At 31.9% G+C, this 21,896-nt stretch overlaps 1 protein-coding gene across 1 annotated transcript; it reads left to right on the forward strand.

Annotated features, from left to right (window-relative positions):
• The first annotated feature begins 4,718 nt into the window (after positions 1–4,718).
• Positions 4,719–6,638, forward strand: LOC111399605 (probable pectate lyase 18). The gene is made up of 4 exons (XM_023027013.1): positions 4,719–4,872; positions 5,021–5,761; positions 5,862–6,000; positions 6,099–6,638. Exons 1-4 carry the CDS (start codon positions 4,757–4,759, stop codon positions 6,318–6,320), a joined length of 1,218 nt encoding a protein of 405 aa, XP_022882781.1. The 5' UTR covers positions 4,719–4,756; the 3' UTR covers positions 6,321–6,638.
• Positions 6,639–21,896: the final 15,258 nt, after the last annotated feature.

Below are 21,896 nucleotides of genomic sequence, written 5' to 3' on the forward strand. Positions count from 1 at the left end.
AAGAGGAAAGGTTGCCAAGTAACTCTTACTCACCAGTCATTAGTTACAAATTTGAGGGCACGAGAGCAATCCAAGTAGCAAGTTGCATGGCTGTAGTTGCTATTTTAATTTAGACGCAGTTTATTGAGATATAAGTATAAATAAATAAATAAATTTATTTTGCTTTTAGTAGTTAAAAGTTTCTAGATCAATTGTTTGTCAACATGTTTAAAAATAAGTAAAGATTGTGTTCTAAATTTCTTCGAGGTTGAAGTCTAAATTGCTCAACGAATAGATTAAGGTAGAAGAAATACGCAAAGTAGTGACAGGTGAAGGAGCTCGTCCATAGAAGTGGAATGATAAGTTATACTTCACTACTTGAGTCAAATTGCAAAAGTCGAAGTTGTCCCTTATCAAGATTCATATATGCCCTAATCTTAAGCAGGGTGAATTGCATGTCCGAGATTTTCTTGGGACCTATGCACTCAAGTTCAATATGCACTTAGCACCGAGTAGCAAGTAACTCGCACACTCTAAATATTTACGTCTTATACCGTACCTTCTCATGACTCAAGTTACAGAAGGCCTTTTAGTTCAACAGCACTTGATCTTTTAAGGATACAAGTTCAAAAGTCCTATCTTGTTCGAGCTTTCTATTTCATCTTGCACAAACTTTAACTTGATAATTTATAAACACTGACCGATAAAAGGACATGTATAAGGGAATCGTTCCTCCTACACATGGATTTGACAAGTATTTTGACAAAGAATATTGACCTTTAATTTAAGCAAATCCAACGGTTAGTATCTCGCGGATCTCAAGTGGTTAGAACTAACTCTCTCATGATCCTAGTGAAATACATACTGACGGTTGGATTTGTTTAAATTAAAGGTTACGATTATTTGTCAAAAATACTTGTTAAAATCATGTGTAGGAGGAACGCTCCTCTTTATATAATATTATTCTATTTTATCTAGCAAAAATTGAAATGCCATTGGTTATTGCAAAGAACAATAAAGCAAATCTCCATGTGAGGTTGTAGCTAGCTTTTATGAGAAAGAAGCCGCTTAATTGAGCGACGTGTGTCATAATAAGTTACATCGCACGACAAATGTTGTTATGGAATTACGGCGAGGTTTGCGGTCCAAAAATAAAAAAATAAGATTTTATTTAAAGTTTGAATTTTAGAGCAAAAGCATGTGGGAGAATCATGGAATTTGTGGTTTGATGCGTCATGAATATTTTTTATTAAAATGAAGTCACAAATGGATAGAGTTTGAAATAGTTAATTAGAATATATTGTTACCTTTGGAGGATTTGGTGGGATTCACGATTGTGTTTTTTTCGGTGAATTCGCACGTCTTCATCTTGTGTACATATATATTAAATTGGAATGTTTGTATGTCCCATTAGATATAATCAAAAATAATAATGAAGAAATAGATGGTAAAATATTTGTTAGGATGCTATTCAAGGTTCGACATTAATAGAAAGTGATGTTGATAAAGTTAGTTACAAGATTTCTTTGTCGAAACTCAATTTAAACATAGAAATTCGAAATAATCTGACAATCCGAAGTATCGAGTTTTTCGTATTAAAACACGCTATTAATTTGGATTTGAAATTTATCGCTAAATTAGCATATGGATTTTGGTTAAATTTGGAAGAAATATGTAAAAAGAAGATTTTCCTTGATTTAATTATATGTTTATTTGACAATGCAAATAAAGAGGGAAGATCGTGTTTGTATCTTTTGCTTGTTGTGCAAGAGAAATCAAGACAAATATTTTAGGGCCCCATGAATCAAAAAGTTTATTATTGCCAAGAATGATTTGATTAATTAACATAATAGAATTCGGTAATTTTCTTGTCTATAATTAATAGGTTATAATATAAGTCCCACTTGCTTTTGGGGTATTGAAATTTTTTATAATAATTAATAAAGCTGCAAAATAATTATCAATTAAGAAGAAAATAAGACGGGTCATTAACGTAATGTCACTAACGAATTAATTAATATTTGTGCAAGATCACAAATGATAGAATCCATATGGAAATAAAGCAAGTCATTACCAACAAGTTAAATGAAAGCAAGAAATTGTTATCAAGATGAATAGTAATTTCAATTTTTGGGTTATGGAATATAATTCGACTAGTTTGGTCGGATTTTTAAAATGTCAAAAGTTACTTTAAAAACCCAAAAATTACTTTTGAATACATTTAGATAAATTTAGAGTACTTTGTCTAGCTATAAGAGTTTTTATTAAAAGTTGACCTAAAATAATTCCGTCGGGAAGCATAAAACTCTTCTCAAAAAGTTGAACCTATCGAATAGGGCCTTTAATTAAAATAATAATAATAATAATAATAATAATAATAATAATAATAATAATAATTAAAAAAAATTCAATTTGACCAATATTTTTTATTAATAATATATATTTATATTCCACGTTGGGTAAGACGTCAACCAAAAGAAAATTTACACGAAACAAGTTTCTCCAATGACTTAGAGTGCATTTGGTTTGCCGTTTTCAAGCTGGTTCCTATTTTTAGTTTTCGAAAATGCATTTTTGAAAATAAGGAAAAATTTATAACTGAAAAATTAAAACGATTTTTTTCGTGTTTTCAGTTAAATAACTCAAAACGCGAAAAACACTCAAAATATGCCAATTTTTTTTTCTTTACCTTGGGGATGCTCAGCAATCCTTTTAAAATAAAATGTTGTAATATGATACAATTTAGCGAAGCATAATAATTTTAAAACCCACAAAACATTTTAAAATTGTTATTATTGTTTTTTTCGTTGACCAAAATTTGGAAGAACTATTGTTTCTTTTTTTACTATCAAATTGATGACAAAATACATCCAGAAGGACGAAGGACGGACAAACTATTTTCTTTACAGCGATTTATATTTTTGCTCTATAAATTTATTATTTATTATTTTATTATTGTAGCAAGAAAAAATATTAAATTCATCAAATTTAAAATATATATTATCTAATAATATATTAGCATAAAATTATTATGTTTTACTAAATAATCAAATAAATTGAATAAATGTCATAAAATAATTTAAATTTTATATCAAACGCATTTTCTAATTTTCTGTTTTGAGAAACTGTTTTTCAAAATAACAAACCAAATGCATTTTCTATAATTCGAAAATAATCCCTCAAAATATAAAACTAAAAATGAATTCAAAACTGAAAATAGAAAATGAAAACGCAAACCAAACGCACCCTTAAATTTTAAGTCTTGTCTATTCTCCTAGCCTAATGGATTTTTGCTTGGTGACTTAATTTTAATGTTCACAATACAATAGTTAAGTGCTTACAATTACTCCATGTCTGTCTTTTCCAAGATCTTTCATTGAACTCAGTCATCTCTTCGACATGCAACATTTAGATAAAGAACGTTATCACTCTTAAGGCATGTCTTTTGACACTTTTATCAAGAGAACTAATTTGTAAATACATAAGCTCGAAAGAAATAGTAATTCATGACATATTGTGGGCAATTTAATGTATACCAGGTTAAACCTACATATAGTATGTTCGAGTTTATATTGTACATAAAAAAATAAGGGTAGTTAAGACTGTGCTTGACAAGAATCGTTTTTTCCATCAAAACAAAATACTCCAAATATTTGAAAGACTTCATTTCAAGGAGAATAAAACTTTTCATCAAAGCTAGCACTCCTTGACTGCCTATGCATGCGGAAACTACTATCTGTTTTTTAATATATTGTAGAGGCTACTGGGTAAAACTTAGAAGACTGTGCTCTAGAGAAGAAGACAGTATTTTAATATATACAAACTGAAACAAAACTAATCAGCACCGATTTTTTAAATAAAAATAATTCTTCCCAATTTCTCTTTCTTCTAAATTTCAAATAATATTCAAGATCCTTTATTTTTAATTAGTTAAACAATTGGCATATATTTGGTTTTGGTTTTGGTTTTGGTTTTAGAGTGTGTTTGATTGACATGGAAAATATCACCTAGAAAAGAAAATATTTTCCATGTTTTGTGGAAAATAAAAACCACCTCTACCCAAAGAAAATGTTTTCCTTAAAAACAAGGAAAATTAGGCATATTTTCAAAAGTTGGAAAATGTTTTCCATGGAAAAAAATAGCAATCAAACACTCTAAATAGGAATTTGGGTGGAAAACTGATATTTTTCATGGAAAATAAATGTAATCAAACACACCCTTAGTTTCAAAACTAATGCAGCCTGTATCTGTTAGTGTTTTAATTTATTAAAAAAAAAGTAACTTTCTTGAAAAATAGCTTGAGTATTGATCGAATGGTCTAGGTTGAATTGATGGCCAAAAAATTCAAATAAATACATGAAACAAATTTATTATTTTTGACGCGAATATTATTTTAACAAGTTTGAAAATTTTCTAGTTAAATCGATTAATCCAATCCCATTTTTAAAGAGTAGTGCTATTGTTAATTTCTCACTGCGATAGTCGTCTTACGTGACATCCTACATGACGATTTGTAATTTGATGTATTAATGTAGTATTTTTTTTTTTTTTACTGCAATTGTGAGTGATTGCAAATAGGGTAAAGGCATGCCTAACGACCAAAAACTACCTGATGGGAATCTCCGTAAAATTAGTAATCACAAAGGAATTGGAGGACCCTACATGTTTAGTCCCGCCTTCTTCCCAGGCATTTTTTCCTTTTATAAAACCCCCATTTTTACATTCATTTCCCTCACCCTCCATTTTTTTCTCACTATACACCTTGAAAGAGAGGCAAATGGCATTCATTTCAATCTCTGTCATTTCTCTAATTTTCTGTCTTCTAATTCAATCCCTAGCTGCCTCCTCCTCTCGAGTTCAAGACACAGAATTGGTAGTCCAAGAAGTTCACACGTACGTTCAACTATAAATTTATTGAGATTAGTAGTACTTAATTTGTCATTTTTTTTTTCGGTTGTGATGTCCAATCGTGTTTAGTGATACTTATTGAGCGTAATTGTAGTAGTTTTGACTAACAACGTGTGACATTTTTCGAATGCAGGCAACTCAATGCCTCAAGGAGGAAACTGGGATTTCTTTCTTGCAACACCGGGAATCCCATCGATGATTGCTGGAGGTGCGATGCCAATTGGGAGCGGAATCGCCAGAAGCTAGCGGATTGCGCGATAGGGTTCGGGAAGAATGCCATTGGTGGAAGAGATGGAAAAATATACGTTGTAACGGATTCTGGGGACTACGATGTGGTCAACCCAAAGCCAGGGACTCTCCGACATGCCGTTATCCAGCAAGAGCCATTGTGGATCATATTTGCAAGAGATATGGTAATCCAATTGAAAGAAGAACTTATTATGAACTCTTTCAAGACAATTGATGGTAGAGGTGCAAGTGTACACATTGCTGGTGGTCCATGCATTACTATCCAGTATGTGACTAACATCATCATACATGGAATACACATACATGACTGTAAACAAGGAGGGAATGCTATGGTGAGGAGCTCCCCAAAGCACTTTGGGTGGAGGACTATATCGGATGGTGATGGCGTGTCGATCTTTGGTGGAAGCCACGTGTGGGTCGATCATTGCTCCTTGTTAAACTGCCATGATGGATTGATTGATGCTATTCAAGGGTCCACTGCTATTACAATTTCAAACAACCATATGACTCACCATGAAAAAGTTATGCTTTTGGGGCATAGCGATTCTTACAATGAAGACAAGAACATGCAAGTTACTATTGCTTTCAACCACTTTGGAGAAGGGCTTGTCCAAAGAATGCCAAGGTAAAGCTCGAAAGCCAAACATTAGTCCATGTTTGATATTCAGTATTAGCTCGTGGACGGAACGACCATATATTGACGTAACGAGTTTTCTTACTCGCAGGTGCAGACATGGTTACTTCCATGTAGTGAACAATGACTACACCCATTGGGAAATGTATGCCATAGGAGGAAGTGCTGCCCCAACAATTAATAGCCAAGGCAACAGATTTCTTGCCCCAAATGAAAGATTCAAGAAAGAGGTAAAACTCACATAATTGTTATTTTAAGATAAATTATGCCCTTTTTCGATTCTAAATTTAAAAGGAATAAGACTAAAGTCATATGCGTAAATGTGCAGGTGACGAAGCACGAGGATGCACCAGAAAGCGAGTGGAAGAATTGGAATTGGAGATCGGAAGGCGACCTAATGTTGAATGGAGCATATTTTATTCCTTCTGGTGCCGGAGCATCATCAAGCTATGCTAGGGCTTCAAGTTTAGGTGCAAAGCCATCTTCACTTATTAGTTCCATCACCTCCGGCGCCGGCGCACTCAACTGTCGGAAGGGCTCTCATTGCTGATAAATTATTACTTATAAGTTAAAAGAAGACAATATTATATTTTCATTTGGTCTTGTAAAATTTTAGGTTTGTACAATCTCTGAGATAGAATGTAGGGAAGTGTAGGGACTACTAAGAAGACTAGTTTCTACTGCTTGGGAAGAGGAGGCGTGGGGGTGTAATTTGGTGGCTTTTTCTTTTTATATTATCTTGTTGACTTGATTGCCAAATACAACCTAGCCTGCTAAATCTGAACCGTTGGAAGTTATATTTGGACTTCTAATTGGTTTAGAGAAAGCACGTGGCAGAAGTTATTAAATATAATTTCTACTTATATTATCTCTTCCTTACATTTGTGATTATCAGATCCAATTCGAATAGTTATGATATCTGATATGATCATCGATTTAACAGATTAACAAAACTTAAAGGAATATTTAGTGCTCAGTACCGACATGTTTGATTTCATTTTTTTTCCCTTCTTAATACTGTAATAGTATATTCGTTTCACCTTATAAAATATACCGTCAATAATCCTTTGAGATCAATTGGTGTCATTTATTGCTAGTATATTAAGTCGAATGTACAACTCTTGAGAGTATTAAAAAGTAAAAAAATCAACGAACTATTTTAACTGAGTCTTGTAGACTAACCAAATCCTCGAAGATTAAAATGGGAGAAAATGGAATGACGCTTTTTCACACATGCCGCGTTGTATATTTTTTTAGAGGTTCTGCTATAGGAACAGGTGGGCTGTTGACCGAACCCCACAAATAGGAGGGAGGCCCCCTTTTTTTTTTTGCGGGGCTTCTGTCAGGGAGGCGGTCAGCCTCCCTGTTACGGAAGCTTTGTTCTTTTTTTAATATGATGAACCAAACTCCATAAATGGTAATAAGTTCTTACTGAGCGGTTTGAAATTTTAGGTGGAAATTTTGCTTTTGATGGGACCAAAAGAAAAGCGAAAGCAAATGCTGTTTGATCTTCTTTTAATGGAGCTGTTGAGATGCCTTTTATTTTTATTTTGAATCCAACTTACAAGTTACAACTGCATCTTTGACAAAACTTTCTCAAATTTAAAGAAGGATCGATTCTTGACTTGTAAGCCACATTCTTAGTGATTTATGTATTGAATGCATGTATATGCGTGATGTGTGCAAGGAACAAAGATTAGACACAATGATTTCAATTAGTGCTGTAAAATTTTATTACATTGACAATATGTCAATTGCTTTTCGTAGACAAGATGCTCAACTAGACACATTATAAATTTAGATTCTAACGTTATAGTTGTCAATATCTATTAGCCGAATGTCAATTTCAAAAGGACATAAAATTTGATAGCTTTACAAATATAAAAAATTATAAAATCCGATCACAGTGATAAGAAATAACTTCAAATGTTAAAGGATATGATGACTTTGAAATTTGTCCGATCAAGTGATCAAATCTCAATCATCTTTTCATCCACTTATGCATTACCTGCATACTAGAACACACTATCGAATACAAAGGTCGTTGCCCTAGAAAAAATTTGATGATCGCTTGCACTGCAACGATGAAATCAAACTGTTAGAACCAAAAGATACAAGTACAAGAGAGATGAGAGAGAGAGAATTTGATTTTTAGTACTACATTATGAATGTAAATTTAATTATAGGGAGGGACCGAGTGATGCTATCTAGCACAATTGTTATTAAAACAACTGTTTAAATGACACGTATGACATTAAATGAGAGGCATAATTAAATGAATCACATAATTTTGCATTTCATTGATACTATCACTTAATGCCATTTAAACTGATTTTTAGTACCAGTGGTGCTAGATAACACTATTTGTGGGAATTTGTTTAAATGTTTAGGACATTCATCTTTAATGTAAACGTAAAAAAGTTTCTTATAATAATGAACACTACAAAACTTGTTCATGAACAGTAATTAATCGAGATAACACAAATGAATAGTAGACAACTTATCTATTATCTAACTTCTAATAAAAAGGGGGAGGGAGGGTCTACTATTCATGCAATAGTAAATGAATCCAATTTCACCATGCATAATGTCATTTTTTATTTTCCATTTTATTTATGTCAAACAAATGTTCTTCCACACATCATCCCACTAGCATCAAAAAAATAATTATGTCAAATAGATGTTCTTCCACACATCATGCCACTAGCATTAAAATAATAATAATAATTTTAGTAAATATAAACTGTCATAAGCCAAAAAAAAAAACCTCTTCGCACACGAGTTTTAAAAAAAATAAAAAATAAACTCTCCACACAATGTGTAGAAATGGCAAACCATGTGTGGAGTAAAAAAGGAAGGAAAAAAACTCTCCACATAGTGCGGAGAGATGACAAACAATGTGCGGAGAGTTGGCAAACTTTCCATACAGTACGAAATAAAAAAAATAAAAAAATCTCTCCACACGGTGCGGAAAGATGGCAAAACTCTCCGCATAGTGCGGAGAGATGGCATTCTATGAGAACAATCCGCACAATCTGTACGGACACTGTCCTCACAAAGTGTGAACTCTTCATACAGTGCGGAGTAAAAAAAGCTAAAAAAAAAAAAAAAACTTTGCACAATGCAGAAAATTGACAAACTCTCCGTATAGTGCGAAGTTAAAAAAAAAAAAAAAAAACTCACCGCACAGTGATTGTTACGTGCGTTGCACGAATTTCGCATTTATCCTATTTTTATTAATGTATGAATTTTAATTTTTTTGAAAGTTTTTGAAGCAATATTTAGAAATATTTCCATGATATAAGAAAATAATTACAAATTATTTTTATAATTACATAACAATATTGTGTCATTTAGAAAAAATATACTTGTATATTTCATACTTGAATAAAAAATATACGAGATTATAAAATTATTTTGCTTGTATTCTTTGATAGTGTTGATATGATTGAGTTGAATGTGAAGATTATATTTCTAAATTTTATGTAATTCAATATTGGAAAATTGAAGATTGAGCACTATATTCATATGAATTTATATTTTGTGTTTCATATATATTTAATATTTATTTTATGCTTATGTTGAAAAAATAAAAATCTGAATTTTTTTTTTGAAATTCAGTTTGGTAAGCGAACGTACGGTATTCTGCATCCTCGGTATTTGTAAGTCAAAAATCGGTATATAAAAATATAGTAAGCTGTAAATATGGTAAGCAGCATATACGGTAAGTTGCAAATACGGTAAGGTGAAAATACGGTAAGTTTCAAATACGGTAGGCAACATATACGGTAAGGTGCAAATACTATAAGTTGTTTGCAAATACGGTAGGCTGCAAATACGGCAAACTACAAATAAGGTAGGCAACATATACGGTAAGCTGCATATATGGTGTTATAAATGTATAAAATTTATTTAATATTGAATTTCTTATATATTAAATGTTGTAATTCAATATTGTTTCCTATTTTATAATTATATTTTCGAGAATTAAAAAAAAAAGATTATGAAATTGCTAATTTTTAAATGTGTTTTTTTGTTTAAGATAAAAATAATTTTTTTATGTTATTTGTAAAAAAAAATTATTGTAATTTTATTAGCGGAATAAAAAGATTTATTATGCATTTTTTTTTTGTATTTTGTGAAGAATTTTGTTTATGGTGATTGATAAATATTCTTCCACACACACGTCATGCTAACAACATTAAAAAAAATTAGTATATATAAACTCCATGAGATAAAAAAAAAATCTCCGCACACGAGCAAAAAAAAAAAGACTCCGCAAAGTGCGGAGAGATGGCAAATTATCTCGCCGCACAGTGTGAAGAGAAAAACAAAAACCTCGGAACTTTATCTTCAAGTTCCAAGAGACCTTTTCTCAAACAACTTTTGAACAACTTTAATTCCTGGTCTACAACCTGAAAATATAATTTTATTAAAAATTGTATCCGCTTCTAATGTCCAATAGTTGTTATCAAGTAAGTGTAAAATATTGAATTTGGGTGGTACCCTAGAGCCTCCATTTGTGAAAGCAATGCCATGATACTATCAATATCCCCTTCTTTGCACAACTCACATATTGTTTCATTGTATGAATCACGAGAAAACTCATTTCCAACATCGTAAATATGATTTGCATGCTCAGAAATTGAGCCGTGATTGAAATTTAAAGAAGATATAATTGATTTTGAGCCATGTTTTTCGACTCTGTTCCGTTGTATATACGAAAAATTTACAATATTGAAATTTGACTTGTAATTAAGGAATTTGAAAACAACTCTCCGCATTGTACAGAGAGTTTTTTTCTTTTTGTACTGTGCGAAGAACTGGTTTGTCATCTTTTCGCACTGTGATGAGAGATTTTTTTCTCTCCGCACTTTTTTTACTTCGCACATGATTCAACTCTCTACGCACTGTGTGGAAAGTTTTGTCATGGTGGAGACCAACTCTTCGCACTGTACGAAGAGATTAACTCTCTACGCATAGTGCAGAGAGTTTTTTTTTACTCTTTGTACTATGTGGAGAGTTGGTTTGTCATCTCTCCACACTGTGTGGAGAGATATTTTTTTTTTATAACTCCGCATTATGCGGAGAGGTTTTTTTCTCTCCACACCTTTTTTTTTACTCTACACTTGGTTCAACTCTCTCTATATTGTGCTAAGAGTTTTTTTTTTATTTTACAATTTTGAATTACATAAAATTTAGAAATGTAATCTTCACATTCAATTCAATCATATCAACACTATCAAATAATACAAGCAAAATAATTTGTATATTTCTTATTCAAGCATGAAATATACAAGTATTTTTTTTAGATAACATACTGTTATGCAATTGTAAAAATAATTTACAATTATTTTCTTATATCATGGAAATATTTTTAGATATTACTTCAAAAAATTTTCAAAAAAAAACTAAAGTTCATACACTAATAAAAATACGATAAATACAAAATTCGTACAACGCACGTGACAGCGACTAGTATATATATAAAGGTGGGCACACACTCATAAGAATAGTATCACACTAATGAACGCACGTGCAAGGCAGATGCCATAATGTAGCAAAAAATTTATTTGTGTTAAGCATCAATTACATCAAACTTAAGCACTTGAATACACAAGGATTGGAAAGAGAATTATATTGAACATTTCAATCTTTTCAAAATCGAATCTTAAACTTCTTTTTTGTTTTGTTGTTTCGCCATTTCCATTTGTGCAATCAAAATAGAATTTTCTACTTTAGAAAAATATTAGCGTCCATGTTCAATTTTATCCACGGAGAAAATAAATAGAACATCAAATTGTTTTAACTCATCACACTGTTTGAACCACTTAACTTCTCGTTGTTCTCCTAACCTAAATAGAAGTGCGCAAATGTTGTAGATGCTCTTCTGATGTTTGGAAATTGAAAACAGGAAAAAGAGCCAAAAAAATCTTCAACCTGAAATTAAGGCTCTTATATCATAGTAGGAAATAAGCAACCTAAAAAAATTAAAATTAAATATTAATTAATAAAGGAACAAAAGATTTGTAAAATTCTTGCAAATGTAGACAGCGTATCCATGAATTTGACTTCTTGAAAATGAGAGCAAATATGCTAGAAAACTCAAGATATCATTTGAACGCAACTATGTTTATCGGTTAAACCAAAGTATGAGCGGTAAGTCGTAGTAGTGCCATCTCTTTTGATAGAGGAATGGATTGGTGCATCTGGGGGAATAGGTAGTTGAAATTATATATTAAAAAAAAATGGACAAACATACATAATGTACTACACATCATGAATATTAGAAATGAAAGAAATATTGAATGCATGAAGAAAACTTGCTTTATTGAAGTCTTAGCATTCCTTGATATACTATTCAGTATTTTAAAAAATGACAATGAAAGTAATATTTTTTATGTAACCAAGGTATCAAGCCAACATAGGTGGTGGTATGGTGTTCATATGTCAAGTGTAAGCAATTACTTGCAGTAAATTGGGTTCTTACATCAAGATTCATCCACAAATTCATCAGCTTCTGCAAGAGAGACTCCATTTCTGCCATTTAGTTTCCAATCACACTTTCAAAATGTATGTTTCTAGAACTATCAATTGTAGGAAAACAAATCTCCAAAAATATAACCTGTCTTTTCTGGTCGATCTCAATATCATGTCTTACATACCAAACAAATCTCAATATCACATGTCTCATATACCAAGTCACAAATGTACAATAAATAATCCTTGAAATTCCACATGTATCATAATAAAAGAGATTTTCATAATAATCATATAATCGAACACATAATTACACGTCTTTTGATAATATACTTAATTTATAAATACTTAAAAATATTTATATTTTTCCACTCACAGTACTATGTTCGCAAAATCAACCCGGTTGGTAAGCTGTTCTGATGTTAGTATCGTCGCCTGAAATATGATATAATTTTTAAATCAACTATTAATTATTTTAAGTAATTTCAATAATTAAATAGGCGATACCTAAATTTAATCATTCCACATTTAAGTGATTTCTAAAGTCCCTTTAATCACTAAAACTAATTTTTCTTTCATTTTACTCAATTTCATAGCTTATTATACTTAACACTTTCAATAAAATTGAATTTAATCTAACAATCTAACAACTATAAAATCAAACATAACTATTCAATAAGTAACTTTTTACTTACCTTTAGATTGAAGAATTCAAGTTTACTAGTAGGAAGTACTTATTTTCTAACAACATAGGTGAACTTTCCTTTTTTTTTCTTCCTTTCCTTTTCTTTCATTTTTTATTTCTTTCTTTCCTCTTTTCTCTTTCTTTTCCCCCTTGGCTTCTCTTGTGTGTGTTAGTGTGTGTTTTGGTTTGGAAACATGGAATAATGAAATGCATTTGGTAAATGTTGGCAAGTGTATATCCATTCCACCGCCTGTCAATTTAATTTTTTATTGTTTTTAGTCTTTTTTTTTTTTTTTGATATCTTTGACTTTTATTTATTTATTTATTTATTTTAAATTAAGGTATTCCATAAATAGAAGTTTTGCACCCCTTCATATTATTTTAGTATTCAAACTGTGCTTTCAAAAATTCGAAATTCTAAGAAAACCAATAATATGAAAGCTAAAATAATTCAAGAAATAATTATTCGAATATGAAGAAAACAAAAATATTCATGACTTGTTACAAATTTACAAAATTGGACATGATTGGAATCAATCATACGACGAAAGAGTTTCTTAGGAAGATTTGGTGGAAGTGTTATGCACATATTCCTCTGGGTACTTTTCAAAAGGACATAGTCAAAAGATCACTGTGTGATATTGACCAATTGTTTTTTTGCCATTCACTAAAAGAGCATTTTGAGAAGTAAATATAATTTTTGCCTTTATTATATCTCTGCTTGAGCCCCATTACATTAAATTCTATTACAATTCATTTTTCTCTCTCCTATTTTCAATCACACAATCTTCCATAAAATAATATTACACGTAAATCGAAAATTTTTCATTCTTTTTCAACCACTCATTTTTCAAAAAAACACTATTCCCCCCATTAATTTTTTTACATAACAGGGATCAAACATGGGCTATATTTTGTAATTACAAAACCATATCATTTGTTCAAAAGACAATAATACCTTCTTTCAAAAAATTAATAAATTCAAACACTCTCACTTAAATTTCAAAGCGTAATCACTTTCCTTATCAGATTCTCCAACACAGTTAAAAAGAAATTTCCTCTTCCATCTGCTTGAACATTGAAATCTCACAAAATTATCAAAGGCTCAACAAAAAAATATTACTCACAGTCGGCACTCGAAATTGGTAAGTATAAATACGTATTTTTTAATTTAATTTTAGTTAAATTAGTACATTGTTTGAATCTTTAAATGTTATTACATCGTATAATTTTAGAAAAATAAATTATTACAGTATTAAACGGATGTATAATTTTTTTTAGCAAAAACGAGGAAAAAATTTATATGTTCAATCAAAATCAGCAAGATGAAGAACTCGGACAAATAGCCGGCCAGACAGTTTGGGTAGGCTGTTAACATCCGGGCAGGATTTTATTATTATTATTATATGTGTGTGTGTGTATTGCCTTGCATATTTTTTTCGTTCTTTTATTCTCGTAATTACAATTTTTTTAATAAATGATGTTTCCTAATGTAGATATGGGATCAGCTGCTGTCCCTATTTGTTACTTTGATGAATTTGATAATAATCGATGGGTGTGAAAATGGACGAGTGAAAGACATGGTTGTACTGCAATTGTGATAACATCAAGTACATCATATGCAGAAATGTACAATGAGATACAAAACTTGCTGAAAGTCGATCCCTCTGAGTACGACATGAAATTGGGATTTCTAATGGGCGAGCATACATCCATTTCAATTCCACCTATAATGGTTACTTCTGAAATTGAAATGAAGGTTTTAATTGAAATAAACCAGAAACGTGTAATTCCTATTTACGCAACTTTGATAAAGAAGAATGTCTCTGATAGTGAACACGAAGATTTCGATGGAGGGGATCGTAATGTGAATAAGTATTGGGACACAGTGGAAATAGTGCGTGATGATGTTGAGGCTATTCCAGAGACAGTTGCTCCTCGCCATGATCTCACTGTTACACAAAGGATTTGCTCAATAGTTCAAGACAACGAAAGAGATAATGACTTTACAAATGAGAATTTGATTGCTTTATCCCATCTGAGACATGAGTCGAGTGGGAGCTCACGGGTTGGATCGAGTGCAGAGTCCTCTAATTGTTCGCGTGGAGTCCCTGATGATGAAGATTTGTATGTCGAGCAACTGTTTGACACGAAAAAAGATTTGCAGAAAGTTGTTCACTAGATTGCTTTGAAACACAATTTTGAGTTTAAAGTGAAGAACTCAAATAAGTCGACTTACACAATTGTCAACGTTGATGACAGTTGCCTTTGGCGTTTGCAAGCAACGAAAATGGACACGAATGAGTTCTTTGTAGTTCATCAATATGCATGGGAACATACTTACGAAGTGTGCATTCGTCGAAATGATCATAGGCAAGTCCGATTATGGATCATTGGTCAAGAAGTAATGCACAAGTTTCAAGACCCACGAACAATCTACAGACCTTCGGACATCATTAATAACGTTCGTCGAGAGTACAATGTGGTCATAAGCTATCAGAAGGCTTGGAAGGCCAAAGAATGCGCGTTGGAGGACTTGATAGATTCGACCGAGGAGAGTTATGCTAAATTGGCCAGATATTTTTTAGTTTAGATGTTTATTTAATATTTATTTCAAATGTTAATTATTCATTTCAACTGTTTAATTAATTATTTAATCAATTGTTTACTTGATGTCTAATTAATTATTTAATTCAATCATTAATTTTAATTGTTTACTTAATTATTTATCGATTATTTATTTAATGTCTAATTAATTATTTAATTCAATTGTTAATTTTTCAGTTATTTAATATTGTTTATTTAATTATTTAAATAATGATTATTGTTTATTTAAACTGGTCAGATTTTGCTATAACATGGGAATAATTAATACTGGATCGGTATTTTTTATTGAAAAGGATGACGAGAATCGCTTCAAGTATTTCTTTATGGCCCTTGGACAATGCGTTCGAGGATTTCGAAACGCAATGCACCCCTAATCCTAATTGACGGTACAACCCTTAAGGCGAGATACAGCAGCAAGTTAATTTTTGCAACATGTCAATATGCTAACATCCAAATTTACCATCTTGCATTCGGTATAGTCGACGGAGAGAAATGATCTGGCAATGCGTTGGTTTTTCACGAAATTGAGGGAAGTAATTGGGGATGTCAAGAATCTTGCATTCGTAACCGACCGATGGCAGTCAATAATTAATGGTATCGCCGAAATCTTCCCTAAACCACATCATGGTTATTGTATGTACCATATACAAGGAAATCTGAAGACCAAGTATCAAGGCAAGGCATCGTTACGTTGTTTAAGAGAGTTGCAGAAGCTTACATCTTTCAAGAGTTTGAAAAGTTTATGGTCGAAATAGCAAGTAAATCCTATGATGCATGGGAGTATCTAATAGTGATGGGGATCAAACATTGGGCACGATCACATTCTTCAGGATGTCGATACAACATGATGACGTCGAACAATGCGGAGTCTCTCAATGCCTTATTCAAGAAGGATCAAGAGTTACCAATTCTCTCAATGCTTGAGAACATTTGTGACAAGCTGCAATAGTGGTTTCATTATCATCGTGAGGAATCACAGAGTTGCACAAATGTGCTAACCCCGGCTTAGGAAGATAAACTCTTCAAAACTCTAGAGGTGGCGAGGAAGGTATATGTAGAACCACTGGATCAGTTTCGCTTCTCCGCGAGAGGTGCACGTAATTTCGGATACATCGTCGACTTGAATGATAACACGTGCACGTGTAAATAGTTTCAGTTGGAGAGTTTTTCGTGTACACATGCAGTGGTGGTGGCTATGTATAGAGAAATTCCACTACACACATTATGCAGTGTTTATTACACGATTGGTTCTTGGAGAGCAGCATATGCCGAAACCATATTTCCTGTACCGAATGAAGCTAAGTGGGAAGTTTTCGATCACATTCTCTCATTGAATAACTTGTTGCCACTAGCGGTTGGCTCACGTACTCCTGAACGTACACATATGTCTAGAATACTATCGACCGGAGAATTTCTCCGACCTCGTAAGTGCAACAGGTGCAGTGCAACAGGACACACCAGAAGATTTTGTACAAATCAAATCCCTCTGCATGATAACGTAGCAGATGTGTAATTGAAATTTATATAACATTATTTATAATATTGATATTAATTATGTATACATATTCTTAATGTTAATTATTAGATTTAATTTTTATTTCAATATTTCATTAATTAGTTTCGTAGTATTTGAAATTTTTTTTTAAAACGCAGTGCGTTCTCCACAACATATATAAACATTATAAATATGTCATGAAACATTTAAATAAACACATAAACTACAAAATAAAAATTAAATATTAGAAAAGTAATATATATTTAACAATTATTCGTAATTACAAATGAATAAATGAATAAAATATACAATGTTTAAACATTTTAATATGTACAATTATTTTAAAAAAACACGGCTGCAATATCTACGGATCACCATTAAATTCAAATAAATCACAAGCTAATTTATCTTTTCAATTTTATATCTACGCTTGGTTGATTGCATCAACCTTTTATGCTACACTAAAAAATTCTATGTACTTGATGGCGAATATACCGCAATCACCCCTACAATTAAAAAATATTGTATTAGCGCATCACCATCTAATTAGAATGTAAGTTGTAAATTAAAAAAATAAAATAATAAACACTTATGATATATGTTGTCTCGTCGTTGTCATGTTCCGCACTGTGGCCAGTCTGTCCTGCACAGTAATGTTTGCTCGTCTAGCCAGCATGGGGACGATCACATACACCAACCCCAGATTTTGCTCGAACTAACCTTATGTCAGGCATGAATGATCGGGATTATACACATAAATAGTCGAGTCGGTGAATACAATCTCCACGGCAATGTAGTGATGATTCACACACACCGAGATGTACAGATGCATATAACCCTCCCATGACTTTCCCCCAAAACTTGGCCACATCCCTACGACCCACTTCATTGTGTACTCACTACCCATAGTTTGAAGCGTTTGGTACACAATGTCAACGACATGTATGAACTCAGTGCTCAATATGAGTCGGCCAAGAATGTTGAACGATCTTAAATATCTTTCAACTCGATCTCGTAGCAAATCCATAGCGAAGTCAATGTGTTGTATCAGGAAACACCAATTAAAAAAAGGAGATAATTAATTTCTTAAATTCAAAACTCAAAAATATTTATACGTAATTAATAACAATATTACTACTTCACTTAGATCATCAGCGAGCCAAACCCTTGAAGTGGTGATGTCGTGAAACGACTTGTAAGCGTCTGAGATCGTCTTATGAGCAATCCTGTAGCTGGCTCTGAAAAAAATAAGAAAAGAAATTGTTAAGTAAAAGTATAGATATGTCAGCGTCTGCGTAATGTACAAATCCTTAACGAATAGTACAATACTTACTCGGGCGTAATTGCTCTCCACTCCATCTCGAACACTTTTCACTTGGCATGATCCACCTTCCTAAATAAATTGGGGTGCGTGCTATCAACAAACATCCTCCTCTTCGCCTCCGCGGTAAATGGAGAAACGACCTCTCGCAACCACTAGCTCCGACACGTCAACAGCACGCAACACCCTCCCGATTTTCGGTACTCCCTCACCTACCATTGGGACCACTTCCTTCGTCCCCCCGACACAAAAATTACGTCTGGTGAGTCCGGCGTCCGAGATGGTACCCTCTTCGCCTAGGGTACCACCTCCTCCTCCGGCACCCTCCCGACCTCCGCCTCTGGTACCTTCCTCCTCTAGCACCCTTCCAACCTCCGCCTCGGGTACTCCCTCTACCTCTATCTCCATCAGGGCTCAATCCTCTATCTCCATTTCCATCGGGCCACCGAGATACGAAACTAATGCATCATTTGATGCCCACAACGAGTTAACATACCCTATCTGACCCCTTCGGCCCTAATAACCACTGGCCCCTCCGTCACCCCTCCGTCCTAATAGCCGTCACCCCCTCCATCCTGATAGTCGCTTGTCCCTCCGCCATCACCTCCATCCCGATACTCTCCAATCCTATGCAAACCTACTATGTCGCCCTGTATCGCTACGACCTCAGCATAAAGGTCTCATAAATCGACTTGTACCATCCCGACATCACGTTGTAAGTCAGCTACGTCCCTCTGATCTCCATCATAAGTCAGAACATATCATTGATGGAAGCACTCTAACTACATGCAGCAGATCCATGTGGGAGGTGTCCGAACGTGGGAGACGGTGATCTCATGTAGGGAGGTGACACCCTCGGCGGAGGCGACATCCTCGGGGAACACACTCGGCGAAGGTAATAATTGACAGTGCTCCTAAAAAAATAAAAATTACAAATGAATAACTTAATTAAAAAATTATAACAATAATCAACAGATTATATTCAATTAACATACCGTGTCCCGATCCACGATCGACTCAGGCCTCTCTCGAGCAGCACGATCTGTCAACAACTCACGAATATAAGTCTGATCCTCCTCGTCGATCGATGGTGTCAGCTCAGTGAGGTCTTCAAGCTAATATATTGACATTTCATTTAATTATTGACCACATATCGAGATTTCGAAAATGACATACAATAGAAAACGCAAATATATAATATGTACATCAGGATCGTCGAGAATAGTCGATAACTGTTTTGCAAGGGGCTTGTCTTGTACTCGCCAGCAGTGCATCCGAGGGATGCATGTATCCCCTCTCCTCGCATACCGACTAGTCAGGAAGGGGACAGTCTCGTAGACCAAAATCTGCAACAATTACGATTATTATATGTACAATTTAATAAAAAATAGATAACTTATTATGTTATATATTTACCTGCAAAGCTAACGGCATGCCATATATATCGTACTTACGCTCCGGCCTATCTCCCATAGGCATTGAATGCCCACTCCTGAAAATGCGTAAAGTATCGACAAAACATCTCTGCCCCCATCGATAGCTATTGAACGTATCGATATTATCAACAACTTGCAAATGAAAAACGTCAATCGACGTCTTCCCGTGATGACACCTCATTACGCTCTTGAGTATAACCACCGTCCCCAACTTCAACTTGTTGGACATCTGGTCGCATGCTCTGAATGCATCTTCTAACTGCGCCAGTGTTACTATCTTGTGCCTATTAAAATAATCACTCAGCAACCTCTTGTCTGTCGAAATACTGGCCTTCGCTGCCTCTTCGCCCGTACATCTCAATCCAGTGATGAGAGCAAACTCGAATACGAAAAATGTAGCAACCTTGCCCCCAAAATTAAAGTGGAGGGCATTTTCGTCAACTAGTTTAAGCAATCAACATAGTAATGAATCGATCAACTGTCCAGAAAACTGTACAAAGCGTAGCGAATACAGGGGCCATAGGCAAAATCGACGTAATATCCCTGGATGCTCCTCGTCCAATGAATCTAACACTACTGTGAAGTTAACAAAGTTACAGTTTAACGTAGCTTTGTCAGGAACATGTCTCAAGGTGGCATCTAAATAATAATCCATCCTACAAAATTTCAAATGTTAGAACATTTGAAACATAATGTCACAAAATTCAACTAATCCAACTTTAATTAATATACGCACGAAATAACAGATAATAAAAAAAATGAATTAAAAATTAGACAACAAATTATAAAAAGCGAAAATTTAATTTTTGTAAAATTATTTATTTCATAGTTTATTTTAATCCTTGTTAGAAATTTATTTCAATTCGTTATTTAATTAAATTTGATTATTTATATTTAATTACTTATTTAAATAAATTATTTTGAATATTTATATTTCTTAGTTATTTAAATTGTTTATTTTTATTTAAATGTTCATTATTTATTTCAATTGTTAATTTAAATTATTTATTTCAATTGTTTATTTGTTTATTTAACATTTATTTTAATTATTTATTGAATGATTAATTTTAATTATTTATTTAATTATTTTCTTTAAATTATTTATTGAACATTTAAACGTTAATATGAAATTATTTGTTATATTTTTCTTTAGTTGTTTATTCAATATTTATTTTAATTATTAATTGAATATTTAATTATTTATTTTAAATGTTAGATATTTATTTCAATTGTTTATCTACATTTTAATTACTTACTTTGATTATTTTTATTTATTTGTTTCAATTGTTTATTTAAATTATTTGATTTAATTATTTATATTCATTGATTATTTAAATTATTTATTGAACAAGTAAACATAAATATTTAATTGTTTATTTTAAATGTTAGAAATTATTTCAATTAAATTTTATTTATATATTTTGATTATTAACATTTATTCATTATTTACATTTTTCATTTATCATTTAAATAATCATTTAATTATTATTTAAATGTTCATTATTTATTTTTGTGCATTTCAATTAATTATTTATTCCAATTGTTTTTCATTTATTTGTTTCAATCGTTCATTTAAATTATTTGATTTAATTATTTATATTCATTGATTATTTATATTATTTATTGAACAAGTAAACATAAATATTTAATTATTTATTTTAAATGTTTGAAATTTATTTCAATTAAATTTTAATTACATATTTTGATTATTAACATTTATTCATTATTTGCATTTTTCATTTATCATTTAAATAATCATTTAATTATTATTTAAATGTTCATTATTTATTTTTGTGCATTTCAATTAATTATGTATTCCAATTATTTTTCTTATATTTGTTTAAATTGTTCATTTAAATTATTTGATTTAATTATTTATATTCATTGATTATTTAAATTATTTATTGAACAAGTAAACGTAAATATTTAATTATTTATTTTAAATGTCATAAATTTATCTCAATTAAATTTTAATTACATATTTTGATTATTAACATTTATTCATTATTTATAGTTTTCATTTTTCATTTAAATAATCATTTAATTATTATTTAAATGTTCATTATTTATTTTTGTGCATTTAAATTAATTATTTATTCCAA

Source organism: Olea europaea, chromosome 1 (assembly GCF_002742605.1).
Source record: "Olea europaea var. sylvestris chromosome 1, O_europaea_v1, whole genome shotgun sequence".
NCBI classification, from domain to species: Eukaryota; Viridiplantae; Streptophyta; class Magnoliopsida; order Lamiales; family Oleaceae; genus Olea; species Olea europaea.